Genomic DNA, 17,372 nt, shown 5'->3' on the forward strand with positions numbered 1-17,372 from the left:
CAGGAGCTGGGACCAAACAATGGGAGCTCACCCCATCACGGGGATTTGAACTGCCGACCTTCTGATCGGCAAGCTCTAGGCTCTGTGGTTTAGACCACAGCGCCACCCCGTGCACACTCTTAGACACCCTTATTTCTGATTCATTATCACTGTTCCTGTCAATTCAACATTCGGGGGGGGGGCTTTTTTAAAAAAAAACACTTTGTGTTTTCTGTTACATCTCAAGAGATCAAACAAAAGTGCACCACACCTTCATTTAGAAAAAGAAAATTTCTTTTTATCTCCTTAAAGTCTCAGGAACACCAACTATTCCCTGACACCTCCCCCTCCCCGCAAATCGGAGCAGATCCCCACTCCATTCAGCGGAACTGAATCAGTTTGGCCTTTCAGCAGGGACCTTAATAGTTTGATTGATTGCCAAAATGATGACATTTCCATATACTCACTCTGCTATTCAACCGAAAGAGTGGAAACATTGTGTGAGCTCAAACTTTATATTAGCTGGTGTGGCTCAAAAATAAAGTGTATGATGTTAATCTAGAAGTGTAGCTGCTCTTCATCCAGCTTTGATTACAGTGTTTTAGTAAGAAGTTCAACAAATTGTGGGGAAAGGAGATTAGGCAAAATTAAGAGGAAAACTAAGTGGAGAGTTTATCCATACCATGTTCATCATATGACGACTGCAGAATCAAGTGCTGACTCACATATATGCCACTAGAAAGCAAACACGATAGAGAGAACTTGCACTGTCACTAGGCACCACTTCAAACAGGGCAAGCCCAAGAAATTTTGCTGGGAGATAAGCCCCAGAAGTGGTGGGAGGTTCAGCTTCCCACAGATTTCTCCTCTGACCCATGAAATTTGCCAGGTGATTCCCCCTTGCACCCCTCAACCCCACTGTGGCTCAGAATTTGAGCTGAAAGTTCTTTGTAGAGAACATTTGTTTCAGTACCATCATAAGTCCTTCCATTTGTCATTTTGCTTTTGCATCAGTGGTTTGCTAGAAAGACAGAAAGCATAAAGACCAAACTGAATATAGCTATACAATGCTACATGTGTTGCAAACATCATGAGATTTGAGCCAGTAAAAATTAACTGGAAATGATTAGGAGGGGTAGTGAGCAATGAGCCAAAGCACACTTTCTTCTGCCTTGGGTTTCTTGGACAGCATTGAAAGTCCTGTTGGACTAATCAAGTGCTTGTTTTGCTAATGAAATCTCCCAATGAATGGGAGAAGTCTGTCTAAATGAAAAAAAATACGTTGAATGTTACAGTGCCCAAAGCACTTGACAAAAGCTTAGAGGGATATAACATCTGAGAACAATAGGCTGTTTTCAGCTGCAATTGGCTGATTCATTTATTCTTCTGCGTCTTCATTTTTTCCTAGTCAGCAGGTGGGAAAATAACTCTTCATGGGTCTTTACAGAGGGAACAGGAAGCCAAAATGGCTGTTCAACTACTTAGTGTCCCTCCTTTAAACGCACACGCACACACACAGAGAGAATGTGTGCCAGCCCTTCTTGGCCTTTGGCCAAGTACTTTGCAAACAGCCTACTGGTACAGTATTTGAAACGTGCATTGTACAGTTTGCCAGTGCTTAGCCTCATTTGATTTTGGTGTGTGCGCAAGTTTGTGTGTGAGTGAATGAGTGAGTGCATGTACTGAGTTCACGATCCATGACCTAATTTCCACCCAGCAGTTGAAGGATAGTAGGCAAATTGTGTCTGCTGTGTTAGAATTTACTGCAGCTCATCTTCAACTGGAAAAACAGGGGTGGGCAATGAAAAGATTTCAGAGCGTTGCTGTTCTCTGCCGTGCAAGGCCACTCATTCTGCACCCTCAGAAATGCCTCAGCTTAGCTCAAAGCATAGACTGTGGTAGCTTGGTCCTTGCTCAACTTAGAGATTGTCTTGTACTCTGTGTGCCATCAGGGTCTCTTAAATCTGCTAAGAACAGTGCAAGTTGCTGAATCGGTTCACCAAGTACATATGACATGAGGAAGCCATCAGGCTTTCTGGTTAGCTGACCATACTGATAGCATGGTCTCCTGTGTTCTCCTTGGCAGCCCCCCACCGCAATGCCACTTCTACAGCAGTCTCTTGGCAGATAGGTGTTGTTGATCTCATCCCACCCTTTATCCTCCCCCCCCCCCGTTCCTGGTCTTGATCTTCACTTACCTCTTCTTCCCTGGTGGAGTATGTGTGCCATTTTGTAGTTCACCTCAAGTTGGGCTGGCCCTGGTTGAGATTAACCAGCATTTAAGGTTCAGACATAATGCTACACTACTTTTCAATTGAGCAGCTGCACAGGTGGAGGGAAGAGGAAGAGGGAGCTGACAAGTCCCAAGATCATTAGTGTAATAAGCCATAGTTTATTTTTACATCTGAATGCTGCCATTGACTAATTGACACTTCCAGCATTCATTCATGAGAGAGAGAGCTACAAAATGCTGGGATTCAAATTCTCTTGCTTAGGTCTCAGGACCATGTCACATTTATGTTCTATCCAGTGTCTAGAAAATAGCTGGCACTCTGTGAATGTGAAATAACAGTTGCAATTTTTTTAATGGCAGAAATAGTGCCAGGAGCATACATTCCAGTTTGAGCCTCGTGAGTCACTTAGAATGTAATTGGATGGCTCTAGTTCTTTCCTCAGTTCTGAATCTAGCAGGGAATTGTATGAGCTAAAAAATATTTGGTACCTTTTCCCTCTTCTTTCTTGGACTGTGTTTTTCAGATGATGAATTTGGAGACCTTTCGGGTACTGTGATTGATCAGAGTTATTGAGACTGCAAAAGTACTTTACCTGTGATTAATGGTTTCCCAGGCTTTCAGCACTTTAGGCAACAGCATTTTTTTCTTTTTATGGATGCTTACAGCATTACTATTAGGCTTTGGTTTTGCAGAATTAATCATTGCGAGGCTAGCCATCCTGGCTGCTGGAATTAATTCATTTGTCTGCGAATTAATTATAACCACACGTCTATTGAGGCAATTAATAATATAGTAACATTTGCTTGAAATCCATGAGAAAGAAAAACTTTAGTTTCGTTAAGTGATTTTTTTTTTACATATTTGAGGCATAGCTTTGGCTGCTATAGTGTGATGATGTGTAGTGAACTCTCAGGGGGAAATAATCTAGAGAAATTCTTGGATTTCTCAATAGTGTCAACCTTTAAACTGAAATGGTAAAGGGCAGCAACAGATATATCACACAGTGCAAATGTTCCTTCTGCTTTTTTAAAAAAGACAAATAGAAGAGAAGATAAATGAGCCAACACTACTTGCCTCATTTCATGCTCATTTTTGTGAGTGTTCACAATCACCTTCCATTTCCTGCTATATTCAGCACTTGTGATCACATCTGTTTTTCGGTGGTGTTCTTTGCAGCAACATTTTCCTTTTGCTTAAATCTTCTTCGCCACGACCCTTGGTTCCACGTGTCCACATTGCCATTTGTTACCAGTGGCTTTAATAACCCACTTGATCTGTTCAGTGACACCACAACACGTTGTGTAATGCGATGGTATCGTGGATGAAAATTTTCAAAGTTTCTGGGTCACCACAGTCAGTAAGGCAAAAGTGTGAGAGGAGTGAAAATGCAGCCGAGAAGCACCAGTGTCAGCCAGAAAGACATAAAAGGACATCAGAGAGCATTGGAGCAGTGAGAATGTTTGGTGAGCATTTTTCCCACCTAGGATTCGTTCAGCTGAATGCGTTGCTTTCAAAGTGAACCCTGACATTTGAAAATGTTTAGTGCATCTCCAACATAGACTCGTGAACATCAGCCCTGATCCTCAAACACCAGCCCACATGGAGAGTGGTATATGTCTTGGAAAATTCTCCTGTTAGATAAATCTTGCTCTTTTTCAGGTAGAGTAGTTTGTGTTAGAATGAAAGAAAAAATACATTTCAGATCAAAGGAGAATAATACAATTACAAAGATATATATTAAATATCTAAAAGCAGCAGTCAGTTTTAAAATCAAGAGCAGCAGATTCATACATGAAAGCCTATTTCGAAAATACGATAAGGAGGAAGCCTGACGTGTCTCCACTTGGAGAGTATTCCAGAGCCTTGACACCATCACTGAAAATGCTCACTTTTGTAATACGCTGAGTTCATGGCAAGGAGGACAAAGCAGATATTAAAGCCCAAGCAGGTCAATATAGAAGCAGACAGCCCTTAAAGTAATTATGTCTGGGACCATTTGGGAGAGGGCTGGGCCATTTTTTTCAGTTCATGTGGGGCAAAAATAAAATGCCCCTCCCCCCCAAAAAAACCACCAGGAGGGGGTATTCTGAGAAATAATAATAATATTATAATAATTTATTATTTATACCCTCCCATCTGGCTGATTTTCCCCAGCCATTCTGGGCGGCTCCCAATCGAGTATTGAAAACAATACATCATTAAAAAATGTTCAGATTGGCTTTCCTTAGTTAGATGAGATGGCCAAAATTGTTTTCATTTTTATATATTATCATTATCAATTTAAAAACCCCAAGCAAACAGCTGTTTGCAGCTGCTGTAAAACTCCACAGCCACCCCACTGCATGTTCTGTAGCCTGTGACAAAATCACAACGGGAGTTAAACTACATCGCATCATGTCACATAGTGAATTCCATGATAAGTCTGCCCAGGCTCCAGGAAGCACAGACCATAGAAATCCTGGTTGGTTATGTGGCTGATCACAGCAGCTGCACTGGCCTCTACCCACCCCCCAATCTTTCTTTAAGGTTTTTTTTTAAAAAAATAAGCCCTCAACTACCTTGTCTAACTTGGGTTAGCCAAACACACCCACCCTCAAATATTTCTCAAAATTTATCCTAACTCCACCCTGCAAACCATCAGAAAATCTACCTCCACTTTTTCAGGGATAGAATGGATCCCCACCCCCCAAAAAAAGTGGAGGCAGATTTTCAGGACACCGTGGGTTGTATCTAACATTAGTTTTACTCAGAGTAGAGTACAGTGGTGCCTCGCAAGACGAAAATAATTCGTTCCGCGAGTCTTTTCATCTTGCAATGTTTTTCGTCTTGCGAAGCACAGTCCGTCGCAACTGCGCCTCTTCAAGCGGCTTTTAAAAAAAAGCGCAAGACGTTTTCGTCTTGCAAAGCAAGCCCATAGGGAAATTCATCTAGCGAAGCAACGCAAAACCGAAAAACCCTTTCGTCTAGCGAGTTTTTCGTCTTGCGAGGCATTCGTCTTGCAGGGCACCACTGTATACCCTTTGAAACTCATGGGCATGACTAATTTGGTTCCTTTCAATTCAGTGAATCTTAGTTGGATACAATCCCTTTAGTTCAGAGCTTGAAAGACGAATAATCAATGTTCTCTCAGATTGGTATGGTGTGTTTCATGGGACTGAGTAACAGTCCTGATTAATTTGAGATGAAAATACCAAAAGTTCCAGATTAATTTGAGAGGAAAAGATCGAAAGTGCCTATACATTTTTTGAGTACCTGTGTAGTTCTTCATGAGTGGAAATGGAAAGTGGCAAAGTGATACAGTGCTAGTATTAATGATGGAGGGAGATAATGTGCCAAGCTTTCGGAGCAATTTACCAGCAGTGGTAAAGGTGTAGCAGTAGAATGGCTACGCTGTGTAAACTTCACTTTTACTTTGTGCTTGCTGAAGAAAGTCAACATAGTTTTGAAAGCAGCCATAAAATTTCGAGTTTCTTCACTGAAACCATGAGTGTTTGATTTTGCATTCCATCTAACCCGATCTATAGAGGTACCTAAATGCATGACGTATGAATGGCATCCTTGGATAAGATATATGGCCATGGTAGTTTCCTATTAAAGCACTCTCTTGCACGCTCATAGCATGTTTTGCCATACTGCATGCTCAATTTTGAGAGGATGGTGGCTGCTATTTCTATTAACTCTGCTGAATCTTTGCTTTTGGTGGATTGTTAAAACAGCTGCACTCCCCTCTGCCTGGTACTCCACTCTGGCTGGTAACATTCTAAATTTTTGCTTGTTCTGTGTACAGTAGTCTGTAAAAACACAAACTCTCACCAGGATTTATCCAAAGTGTCTGGACATGGAATATCCTGTCTCAAGTTTAAAAGTGTAATGATATTAAAGCAATGTTTAAGGCTACAGTTCTAACTCCACTCAGCTGAGAGTAGAGATGGAAAGACCTGTCCATTTTGATTCTCTCGGTTTCTCCTTTTTCCAATCTTAAATTCAGCTCTCCATATTCCTGCAGCAATCAGCAACTTAAAAAATATCCTCATGAAAATCCGTCAGCATTTTAGCGTGACTTTCTCCTAATAAACATATTTTTTTGCGTACAGTTTTGACTCATAGACACATTTTCCCAAGAATTTTTCCTAATGTATGTTGTTTTCACTAAGATAGTCATTTTTAATGCATGCTTTTACCTCATGTATTCACTTTTGTGAACATTGTTTGTTTGGAGACCTGCATCACAATATTTGGATAAGTGTGAATTTCAATGGATGGCTACATTTTGGTTCTCATAATTGTTTTACAAAGTGTGAATTCAATAGATTTGTCTTTAAATGGGAACTGAATTGATTTTCTCCCTCATCTTCACCAGAACCCCACTGAATTCAGTAAGAATCACTTCTTAGTACACATGGCTAGAATTGCAATGTAAACCCTTTGGGTCTTACTAAGGTTTGGCCCAGTGAGTAAACACTGGGTTGAGGATCATACACAGGCCAGTACTCAAAGGCACGAAGTGAACTTCCATCCATGTTTGTCATCCAGTATAATGTTGGTGTTGACAACATCTTCACTAGATCCAGATGGCTTCCTAGTTTAATTCAAAGCACTCAGCATGACATTTGAAGCTCAAAATCAGCTCGGTCCATGACACATCAAGGATCACTTTCTATAATATGAACATATTCATATATTCAGATCTTTCTCCAGGGGCCCAGCCTGTGTGTGGCCTTCCCCATCTGAGACTGAATGGGAAATTCCTTGGGAACAGGCCCTCACAGCACTGCTTCATCTCTCTCAGCTTTCAGGAGCCAATCAAAGGTGGTTTTATTTCAGAAGTGTGGACTGTTTTAAGTTTAGTTTCTGGCTAGGTTTTGCTGCTTAGTTAGCTTCAGCTGTGTTAATTGTTGTTGTTTTTATTTTTTGATAATTTTACAGTTAACAATTTCCACATGTGTGGTGGATGATACCACCTCACTATGGATTTTTAATTGAGAGGCAGGATGTGCAACAACTGAATTCACTAGGACTTACTTCTGATTAGGCAGGGCTAGGATTACTTATTTTTAAACTGTGTGGCAAGTCATTCATGCTGGCTGGGTTACCAGTAAACAATTCAAGCCTGCAAACAGGTAACTTTTAGTTCCAAGGAACAATTCCCCTCAGAAGCCCTAATAGTGCTTTGCTGCAGTTGAATTTTGTAACAAAACAAAACATGGGAGGACAGCAATGCTGTGTGTGGATTCCAAAACGTAAGGGAAGGGAGGACATCCATTCTGGATAAAAAGGCTAGTGTACAAGCAACTGTGTGGACCAGGCATAGGCAAACTCAGCCTTTCAGATGTTTTGGGACTACAACTCCCATTATCCCTAGCTAACAGGACCAGTGGTCAGGGATGATGGGAGTTGTAGTCCCAAAACATCTGGAAGGCTGAGTTTTCCTATGCCTGGTGTAGACCTACATACAAGATAAAAATGCTATGACACATGAAAACAGTGACACTGAGGGAAAGAGAGGAAGTTCCAGGCGCAAGAACATTGTGTTCTTGTGTGTGTATGTGTGTCACAGGATATCCTTTGATCAGCTGGAATTCCCGTCACCCATAATCCAACTATGTCTCTTACCAGGCATATTCCTGGTACAGTGGTACCTCCGGTTATGGATGGGATCTGTTCTGGAGGCCCGGCCATATCCCAAAAAGTCCATAACTGGAGGCACCCTTCTGTGTACGCACGCAGTGCAATTGAGCACTTCTGCACATGTGCACGATGCACAGAGCGCCTGTGCGCTTGCGTGCTGCACGCAGAGCACTTCTGTGCATGTGTGCGTGGCAAAACCCGGATGTATACACTTCCAGGTTGGCTGCGTTCGCAACCCAAAGTTTACTTATCCAGAGGGATACGTAAGCAGAGGTACGACTATATTAGCAATAGCTACAGTGTTATTGTGATATTCCAGGTAGTTTTGTCTGTTGCAAGAGTTATTGGTGTGTATAAACAGCAAAGGAAGGTCAGATCAGGACAGATAAAACTTTTTTTTTTTTAATGAAACCAAGAAGCTTTGTAACATCCACATCTGCTGCGGCTGCTATCAACGAAGAACCCCAGGGAGCTTTCAAACTCTGCAACTTTCAGAGGACATCTCTTTCATGCTGGCTTTCCAGTCGATGGGTCCCACTCTTCCTCTCTCGGTTGCTCGTTCTTCCTCCCTTCCTTCCCTTTTCTTGTGCAATTAAAATCTCCAGGCACTTCCATGGTTTATTGGGATGCAGAGGAAGAATTGGGAAAGCGCTAGATGTTTTTCTAAGTGATTCCATATGGTCCTCCACTGCTAGCAGAAGCTTACAGCTTGCTTCCAGTTCCCTCCGGTGTGCATTTACTTTTGTAGACAACGAAAGATCCAGTTATTTTTCCCATCAAGATTAGATTGGCAGAAAAGAAGACATTTTGCCTGCAAGAGCCTTAGCGCAGGCCAGAACGAGGAACACCCAGCTGCCTGGCTCAGACTCCTCTCTAAGTGTATCCGCTCCAGGGGAATAAAAAGAAAGATTTATACCCATGAATAGTTCTTCAGGATACTTGCCAGGCACAGTAGAAAAACTCGGCTAGCTTCTCTGCACAAACCCTGCCATGTTTTGTTACTGTCATAAGGGCATAGACTTATGGGATGATGCAGGATACCAGAGGAGGAGCAGAGGTCGCCAGTAACATAGTGGCTCAGTTTTGGTCATCAAGTCCATCGTATAATTAAAAAGAAGGCATGGAAATGGTAAATCCAGCCTCCCGACTAAACTTGGATAGCGTGACAGTGGTTCTAAACCAGACCAAAGGAATGAAGTTTTATTTACCTCATGATAAAGTGACAGAAAAGTGCTTCACGGAAGCCCAGTGAGGCCCTGATAGATGTCACTGAATTTGATAGCAACATACTTGACTCATGCCATGTCTTATGTGTTATCTGGGAATCAAAGGAAAAAGAAGTGAAAGGTGTGAGGGAAAGTACTTTTGCTACCCTGCCATTTACTATTCAAACAATATAACTTGTATTTAGCAGCACCAACCATTTTCAAGGTGCAAATAGTCACAAATGTATACTATTAGGCTGAAAACTTTTGGCAAAAGGGGTGATGGGCAGTCTACGGTAAAGGAAAGGTGCTATGCATCCTATCACCATATGTTCCAGTGTTTAACCTTTTCACCAAACAGTTCCTAGAGTTGAAATTTGGTTCAAACTAAGCCTTGCTTGGCAGTGGGATAGTTTTGCCTATTGCTACCACAATGAAAGGACATGCACAACTTGAACGCAGTCCCATTTGACATACATTTAAAAATCAACAATGACAAAACAATTGCTATGGGTTATTGTTGGTGGGCCTGCACGGCATAGCTCATAGCTTCTCCTGGCAAATAGAAGGGGAAGAAATGGAGCCAGTGAGAGATTTTACTTTCTTGGGCTCCATGATCACTGCAGATAGTGACAGCAGTCACGAAATTAAAAGACGCCTTCTCCTTGGGAGAAAGGCAATGGCAAACCTAGACAGCATCTTAAAAAGCAGAGACATCACCTTGCCAACAAAGGTCCGTATAGTTAAAGCCATGGTGTTCCCAGTAGTGATGTATGGAAGTGAGAGCTGGGCCATAAAGAAGGCTGATCGCCGAAGAATTGATGCTTTTGAATTATGGTGCTGGAGGAGACTCTTGAGAGTCCCATGGACTGCAAGAAGATCAAACCTCTCCATTCTTAAGGAAATCAGCCCTGAGTGCTCACTGGAAGGACAGATCCTGAAGCTGAGGCTCCAATACTTTGGCCACCTCATGAGAAGAGAAGACTCCCTGGAAAAGACCCTGATGTTGGGAAAGATTGAGGGCACAAGGAGAAGGGGACGACAGAGGATGAGATGGTTGGACAGTGTTCTCGAAGCTACAAACATGAGTCTGACCAAACTGCGAGAGGCAGTGGAAGACAGGAGTGCCTGGCGTGCTCTGGTCCATGGGGGTCACAAAGAGTCAGACACGACTAAACGACTAAACAACATTGTTGGTGGGCACCATTCGCCCCTTTTGCCTTGTTTTTGCTGCCGGCTTTTGTGGAATAAATGGACCTGCTGATGTGTGACAACACAAGCCCTACTAACAAGGGCTAGCAGTGAGGCAAGATGCTTATTACAAAAAGGACAGATGAACAGTGATTTATGATTTGGTTCCATTGAAATGCCTTGGAGCTATATATTTTCCGATAGACACTAGCCTGCGGGTCTCTGCAGAAACCATACAATCATCTGTGAAAAGATGACTCAGATCCCTGGGCTCTGAAAGTCTGGGGAGCAAACTGCTTCATGCCTTTCACACTCTTTTCAAATAGCATGCATTCTGCGTTGTGCCTTTCCAGATGTGTTTGCTGGTGGTGTTGACAGTGACACTGTTCACTTCCAAGAGATTCCGTCTCATGCTAGGGACCTTAACAGTGCAATCCTGTACATGTTTACTCAGAAGTAAGCCCCAATGAGTCCAAAGGGACTTACTTCCAGGTAAGCAGGAATACGATTGCAGCTTAAATCCAGTAGTGCTGCCTCTACATCTCTATGATTGGGCGAAGGGGAGTACATAACTATCATAATTTTTAGTGGAGGGGTTTTGTGGTTTTTTTGAAGTGCCTTGACTATTGCATAAGGGCAGACAGAACTGAAATTCCAGTTTTCCACACGGATGTGCAAGGAATTTGTTATCTTGAAAAACAACACTATAATGTAGTCTGTTTTGAGGAAGGATTTATTTAGCGAAGGCAGATGTTGTAGGGCAAGGAAGTAGTACTGAGGAAAGTATAAAAGGGCGCGTCAGTGAGGTAAACAAAGGGTGACCATAATGCATTATGTTTTTTGTTTGTTTTTTACAAAGGGGATTAAGGGAAAGATGGAATTGAAATGTAGTTTGGAGCTGAACAGTAGGAAGTCTTTAAATATGAAGACTAGGGATAGAAAATTGATGTATAACATTAAGGAAACTAGTACATAGGTTTTGGTAATGTTATTGTGGTGATACAAAACTAGACAGGTTGTTTTCATGGGGAAAGGTTTTCTTTAGCATTGTAAAAATTGGTTCAAACCAACAAACAAGGAGACAATCATTGTCCCTCTGGTCTAGTTCTCTCATTTGTGACATCTCAGATTTCACACAGTGCCTCTGTGTCAAGTTTGAACCCTGTTTCAAGGGTCTTTCTGAAATGTTTTCAAGCTCTTGACAAGGGAGCGCTTGAATCCCACAAGAGGACTGTGTGACATCAGAAAATTATGGTTTGGGTCAACCTTAACTTAGCTGAAGAAAAGTGAGGCAACAAGAGGTAAGGAAAGCAAGTGGCTAGTCAGGAAGAGAAATGACCAAGGCACAGACAAGAAATTTGGCACTGAATGGCAGATTTTGAATATGGTAGTCAGGAACATGTGAGTAAGATTTGGCAACAGCCTACAGATGATATTCTGAATTGTGTGTACACAGGATTTCTATGAAGCTGTCTTAAAAGTGCTGGGAGATGAAGATAACAATGACCATGAAGAAGCAAAGCTCAAGGAAGGATTGAATGAGATCCCAGAAATCTACAAACTGCACCAAGAAATACTGGAAGAGCTGGAAGAAAAAGTTCTCAATTGGTAAGTGATTTAGCAAGGCCTTTATGCCATCTCAGGGCGGCAACATTTCCCGACATCCTGAAATCTTTAGGAAAACCAAGCATCTATTTCTTTTGAATAGAGGGAGAATCAAAAGTAGCTGAATGTGAGACAACTTGCCTCTGTGATGGCCTCACCCTGAATGCTAAGAGGCTATACTTCACCCTGAGATTTTACATTATATCTGTTACAAGAACATGGTAGCATGATATGTAATAACTCCAGATGCTATGCACTCAGGCATTATATATCTGGCTACTGAATGACCTCATTTTCAATAGATTCCAGATATGTTTCCTCTACCATTGTTAAAGTACATTTTGCTGGAAGGTTGGGATCCTGATAACAAGAAAGGAAGTCACAGATACCTTCTGCAATATTTGTGTAAGTGAAAAGAGATGAGCAAAAGCCACACTGAGCCTGAATGGATAGGGTGGGATATCAACATTTTAAATATATAGAACCTATTTATTTGCCATCAAGACAAATAATAGCCCACCAACCATATACTGTGCTTGTGGGACATTTGACGAAATCCTTGTTTTCACAGTCCTAGGCCAGCTCCCCGAACAGGAGGTTTGTTGAGGTTCTGCTGGGCCACCAGATGTGGCCAGTGGACTGTCTTCAGATACATGTGTTGCATCATGTGTGGACCTGGAGTATTAAAAAGGCCTGTTCTTCACAAAGCAGCTCAGGGCTGATAAATGGGAATGGCTGTGGGCAGCATCCAGTAGAGGTGGGAAAGATCCAAACCAAAGACCCCCTCTGCTGTTTCCCACAGTAGCTAATATGGCTTCCTTGGGAAGCAAAGAATAGGAGATGAGGGCAATAGCACCCTCCTGCTCATGTTACCCAGCAACTGGCAGTTAGAGACATATTGCTTTCAGTGCTGGAGACAGGGTATACAGTCACCATGACTAGTAGCCAATGACAGCCTAATCCTCCATGAATTTGTCTAATCCCTTTTTTAAAAACAACAACACTCAAGATGGCAGCCATCCCCACATCTTGTGGTAGTAGGTCCATGTGTGTGTGTTCCTTTTGTCTGCACACTAGTCTTCCACCATGTGACATCACTGAATGACCCTGGGTTCTAGCGTGATGAGAGAGGGAGAAAAACACCTCCCGGTCCACTGTCTCCGCACCATGCATAATCTTCATATGCCTCTATCACAAGCATAGGCAAACTCCAGCCCTCCAGATGTTTGGGATTACAATTCCCATCATCCCTAGGTAACAGGACCAGTGGTCAGGGATGATGGGAGTTGTAGTCCCAAACATTTGGAGGGCCGGAGTTTTCCTATGCCTGCTCTATCATGACCTCTCTTACTTCCCTTTTCCTAAATGAAAAAACCCCAAACGTCGTAACCTGTTTGTTTGTTTGTTTATCCTGATGTGGCTTTAGGGAAGATCACCAGAAAGTGGCTGACATTTTCCTCTCCAGGGAATCAAGGTTCATTCACCACACGGCTTACATTATGCAGTTTGATAGGAATTTGGCTTTGCTGGATGAAGCCCGCCTTAAAACTTCCCAGCTGGATACTGTCGTTCGGGAATTTGAGGTAAGGGCCTTTACGACTGTCCTGTAGTTCTCTTTATCACTCTCTCCTTCCTTCCTTGTGTGCCCTCCCTTCAGAGCTCAGAAAGGGCCACGTAGGGGGGTGTTAATGATGACTCAGTTCAGGGATAGCTTTGGAGGAGGGTTAAGTCTGGAGGAGTACCTATTAGATCCACATGCACACCTTCAAGTGAGAAGAATTGGGGTTGCTTGTGCACTTATGTATGGAACGCAAGGGCTGCTATAATAAAACAACAATAACAATGAATGTGTGATCATCCATTCTCACATAACTGTGGGCAGCTATGGGAGATGGAAGCAGCAAGAATTCTAGGTCAGGGATTGTCTTGTTACTGAGCACTCCATACCTGACACCAGGGAAACCATGTAATTCCTTCATCTTCTGTCCTGCACATTCCTGGCCTTTGCTAACTTGCCAGCAGTCTCAGAGGTTATCTTCCAAGCCGTCACAGGGAAAACCATAGGGCTAGTGTGCTCATGCTCAGTGTAGAAGGGATTTAGAGTGCCTGAACGGGGCTAATGCAAACTTTGTCCCTCTCTTCTGCTTCCTGCCACAGTGACACTTCTTCTTCTGGTGGCGAGGCACACAATGTCAGCCTTAATATATATCCATTTCTCCATTTGTAAAGGGTAGGGGAGGAGAGGTAGTAATATTTACTTATCTGACAGAAAAGGTTACGAGGATAAATTGGGTGCTGTGTTTTTAATGTGGCTGGGGCTGTCAGGCCCTTGAGATATGGATTATGTCTCCCTCTGCAGCGCATCTGAAATATTAATAATGATAATTCATTAAAATGACCGTTTGTCAACATTTGCCCGTGGATATTTCACTGTCTGAACTCTGGAGGCCAAAAATATAAAAACAGAGTCTAAGAATGCTGCTCTGAAGGCTTTGATCGGAAAGGCAGACTTCTAATTGCAAGAATTGTTTTTTGGGGCTTATCTCAAATTTGGTTATCCTGTGGGCTGTACTTCCTTGTTGCCCAGGTGTTCAATATACTAGAGTCAAAAATTGCTTGTCTCAAAGGCAATGGCAGTATTCTCACCAGCAGGGATATATTCACAAAATGCATCTCTCTGTGTTTGATATTCAGACCATATTCATACCACAGACTTTATCTGGTTTAATACTTACTCTCTTTCCCCAGAGAACCTTGTAAGCTATAATTTTGTGAGGGGGTAAAGTGGAAGAAACTGAGAACTCTCTGTTAGAATAAAGACAGGAAGGAGGTTTAGATGTGCTAACAGCACCTGGCTTAACTCTGCTCCTTCAGGGGCTGCATATTCATTGACTGTGAGAAGACTATGGGATTCTACACTTACAACAACATATGGGGCTGGTTCATCTGAAAGCCTTCTAGACATAGATTCTTATTTGTAAACACATTTTCTAAGGTGATATTTGCAGGGCAGAGAATGTGTGTTCCAAAACACTTCCATCCCACTAAGTCTGTCTGCCTTGACTGTAACAGAGAATTGTCAGTCCGTTCACCAGCAGTGGGAAACGTCTGACCCATGGGCCTCATTGGGGCTCCCAGGCCTCCCCATTTGGCCTAGGACATGGTTTGGCTCACCATGTCCATCATCTAGTGTCATACGGTGCCAATTTCAATTTGAGGAATCAATCTTCCTTTACAGCTGTGGCTGCATTCAAGGGAGACTTGCAAAGGATACATCGGGAGCTCTTCCCAGAAATTTAACTCACCTGTTGTGATTTAAATCATATGACATTAGCTGACTGACAGGTGCATGGCTCTCTGTCTCCGCCCTTCACTAACTAAAATTCAAAGGATTTTTTTGTGGAAACCATAATGGTTAGAAGGGTATAAAGCCTGTATAAATTTGTAGTGTAGATACCAGAGCTTAGATCAGGACTGATGTACCGGTAATTATCATTTTGGCAACCCTAATGCTGGTAGCAGGTGCAAATTTTGACTCCCAAATTCAGGGAGCTGTTCTCCTTTAGTAGTAAGGTCTTTGTTTTTGTTCTTCCTTTTCTTGTCACCAGCCAAAAGTAACACATTTCCTTCAGCAACCAATCTACCACCATTTTCTGGCCTCAGAATACCCTAGATACAGCAGCATTCTGGGGCACTGTGGGAGGAAAATGGCTGCCACCACAAAAAGATAGCAGCAGCCATATTTATTTTAGCAGCAGCTATTTTCCTCACTACCACCACCATGCTCCAGAAGAATGTTGTGTTTGGGGCATGCTGAGATCCAAAAAATTAGTGTGGGGGCTCTCTCTCTCTCTCTCTCTTAAAAAAAAAAGTTCAATTTTTAATGTCCCCATAGGCAGCAATGGAAAAATAGGAAAAAGCTAAAAATAAAAAAGGAAGATTTAACTGTTTCTGGGATCAACCCCCCCAATTTTCACCACATACATTTGCAGGGGTGGGATTTGATCTTAGCCCCAGTAATACACTCTCAGATTCTTCCTTGCCTAATTCTGATATGTATGGCTAAACTGTCCTCCAAGTTCACCAATTCAGAGGTAAATTAGTGCCTGACCCTATATCCAGAAAGGTCCCGACTCTCTTTGAGCTTATGCTTGGCAGTTGAATGTGCTCTATTCCCTTGGGACTAATGCAGAGTCTTGCCTTAATCCTGCTGTTCTTGTCTGGCACATAAATCAGTACAGCTCTTCTGAAGATGCCTTTGGTGTGTTTCAGATCAATGGTTCTTACTCTGCCCTTTCCCCATCTCCCTCGCAATGCCCCAGGAAGCAGGGTCAGAATGTATTTCACAGGAACGTCACAGACCCTACTATTAAGTAAGGGATAAAAGTTGCCGTGTTAATGCTTTTATCTCAGCTTGGTGTGTTGCCCCTCAGTTCCGCTACAATTGGAGTTAATGGGATTTTTATTGGAGTCGTAAATCTGAACTCAGAAGCTTCCTGTGGGTTTGGGTTTTGCTTCGCGTTTTTGTATCCTTGATCTTCTCCCCGCTCACAACAGTATCCAAATAGGAATAACACTCAGTAACTTCATTTAAAGGGATGGTGATGGAAGAAAGGCAAATCTCTCCTGTGCAGTGGTACCTTGGGTTACAAACACCACGGGTTACAAACACTTCGAGTTACAGACTCTGCTAACCCGGAAGTAGTACCTCGGCTTAAGAACTTTGCCCCAGGATGAGAACATAAATGGCAGCGCGGTGGCAGCGGGAGGCTCCATTAGCTAAAGTGGCACCTCAGGTTAAGAACAGTTTCAGGTTAAAAACGGACCTCCGGAACAAATTAAGTTCGTAACCAGAGGTACCACTGTATCATTTTTGAAACTGATCCTGATCCTGTTCGGATATTTGTGTGTGTGCAAAGTTGGAAATGTTTGAATATGGGAGTGCCAAAGGCTTGGTCAGTAAAAAGGGTTGCCAACAGCGTCTTTAGTAATTAGGGTGCCTCCATATGGCAGGTTTTGGGAGGACTTGGTGCTGCTCATACATGGAAGTTTTGCACAGTGTCTTCACCATCATCAAAATGACACCCCCTTCCCCTCTTCTTTTCCTCCGTATTTGGCATTTCCACTGAAAATTTGATGGGGTGGGCGAAATCTGCAAAACTTGCAAATCTGGATGAAATGAGGTGGGGGGGGAATATGGAGTGACATTTTGATGAGGACAGCATTGTGTGGATGCTGAGAAGATCCTCCATGCATGAACAGCACCGAGTGGACAATAGACAGCTGTCTTGAAGCGGCCATCACTGCATGATGATGGTGAGGATCAGAAACCAAACAGACGCCGCTTCCCCTTTCACCGCAAATCCATGACAAGAAAAGCAGCAGCAGCAGCAGGTGGGTATCTCAGGGAAGGACTGCAGCTCAGTGGTGGAGCACCTGCTATGCGTGCAGAATGTCCCAGCTTCAATCCCCAGCATCTCCAGGAAGGACTGAGACAAAGTCCTGCCTGAAGTTCTGGCGAGCCACTGCC

The 17,372-nt window shown here is 42.8% G+C and overlaps 1 protein-coding gene and 1 long non-coding RNA gene across 13 annotated transcripts in view; one reads left to right on the plus strand and one right to left on the minus strand.

Moving 5' to 3' along the window:
- FGD5 (FYVE, RhoGEF and PH domain containing 5) overlaps window positions 1–17,372 on the plus strand; it is a 133,991-nt gene that overhangs the window by 77,182 nt on the left and 39,437 nt on the right. For all 12 annotated transcript variants that reach the window (XR_014522906.1, XR_014522907.1, XM_083491049.1 and 9 more), the window contains exons 6-7: window positions 11,694–11,845; window positions 13,269–13,425. Coding sequence is in view for 10 of the 12 variants with exons in the window: in XM_083491049.1 (XP_083347175.1) it covers window positions 11,694–11,845; window positions 13,269–13,425 (309 nt within the window). In the remaining 2 variants the exon portion in view is untranslated. The remainder of the gene's footprint in view (window positions 1–11,693; window positions 11,846–13,268; window positions 13,426–17,372) is intronic.
- The window catches only part of LOC310702090, a 117,597-nt gene that overhangs the window by 40,671 nt on the left and 59,554 nt on the right, over window positions 1–17,372 (minus strand). The gene's annotated exons all lie outside the window — the stretch shown is intronic.

Source organism: Podarcis liolepis (genome assembly GCF_965112155.1).
Source record: "Podarcis liolepis genome assembly, chromosome: 2".
Lineage (NCBI taxonomy): Eukaryota > Metazoa > Chordata > Lepidosauria > Squamata > Lacertidae > Podarcis > Podarcis liolepis.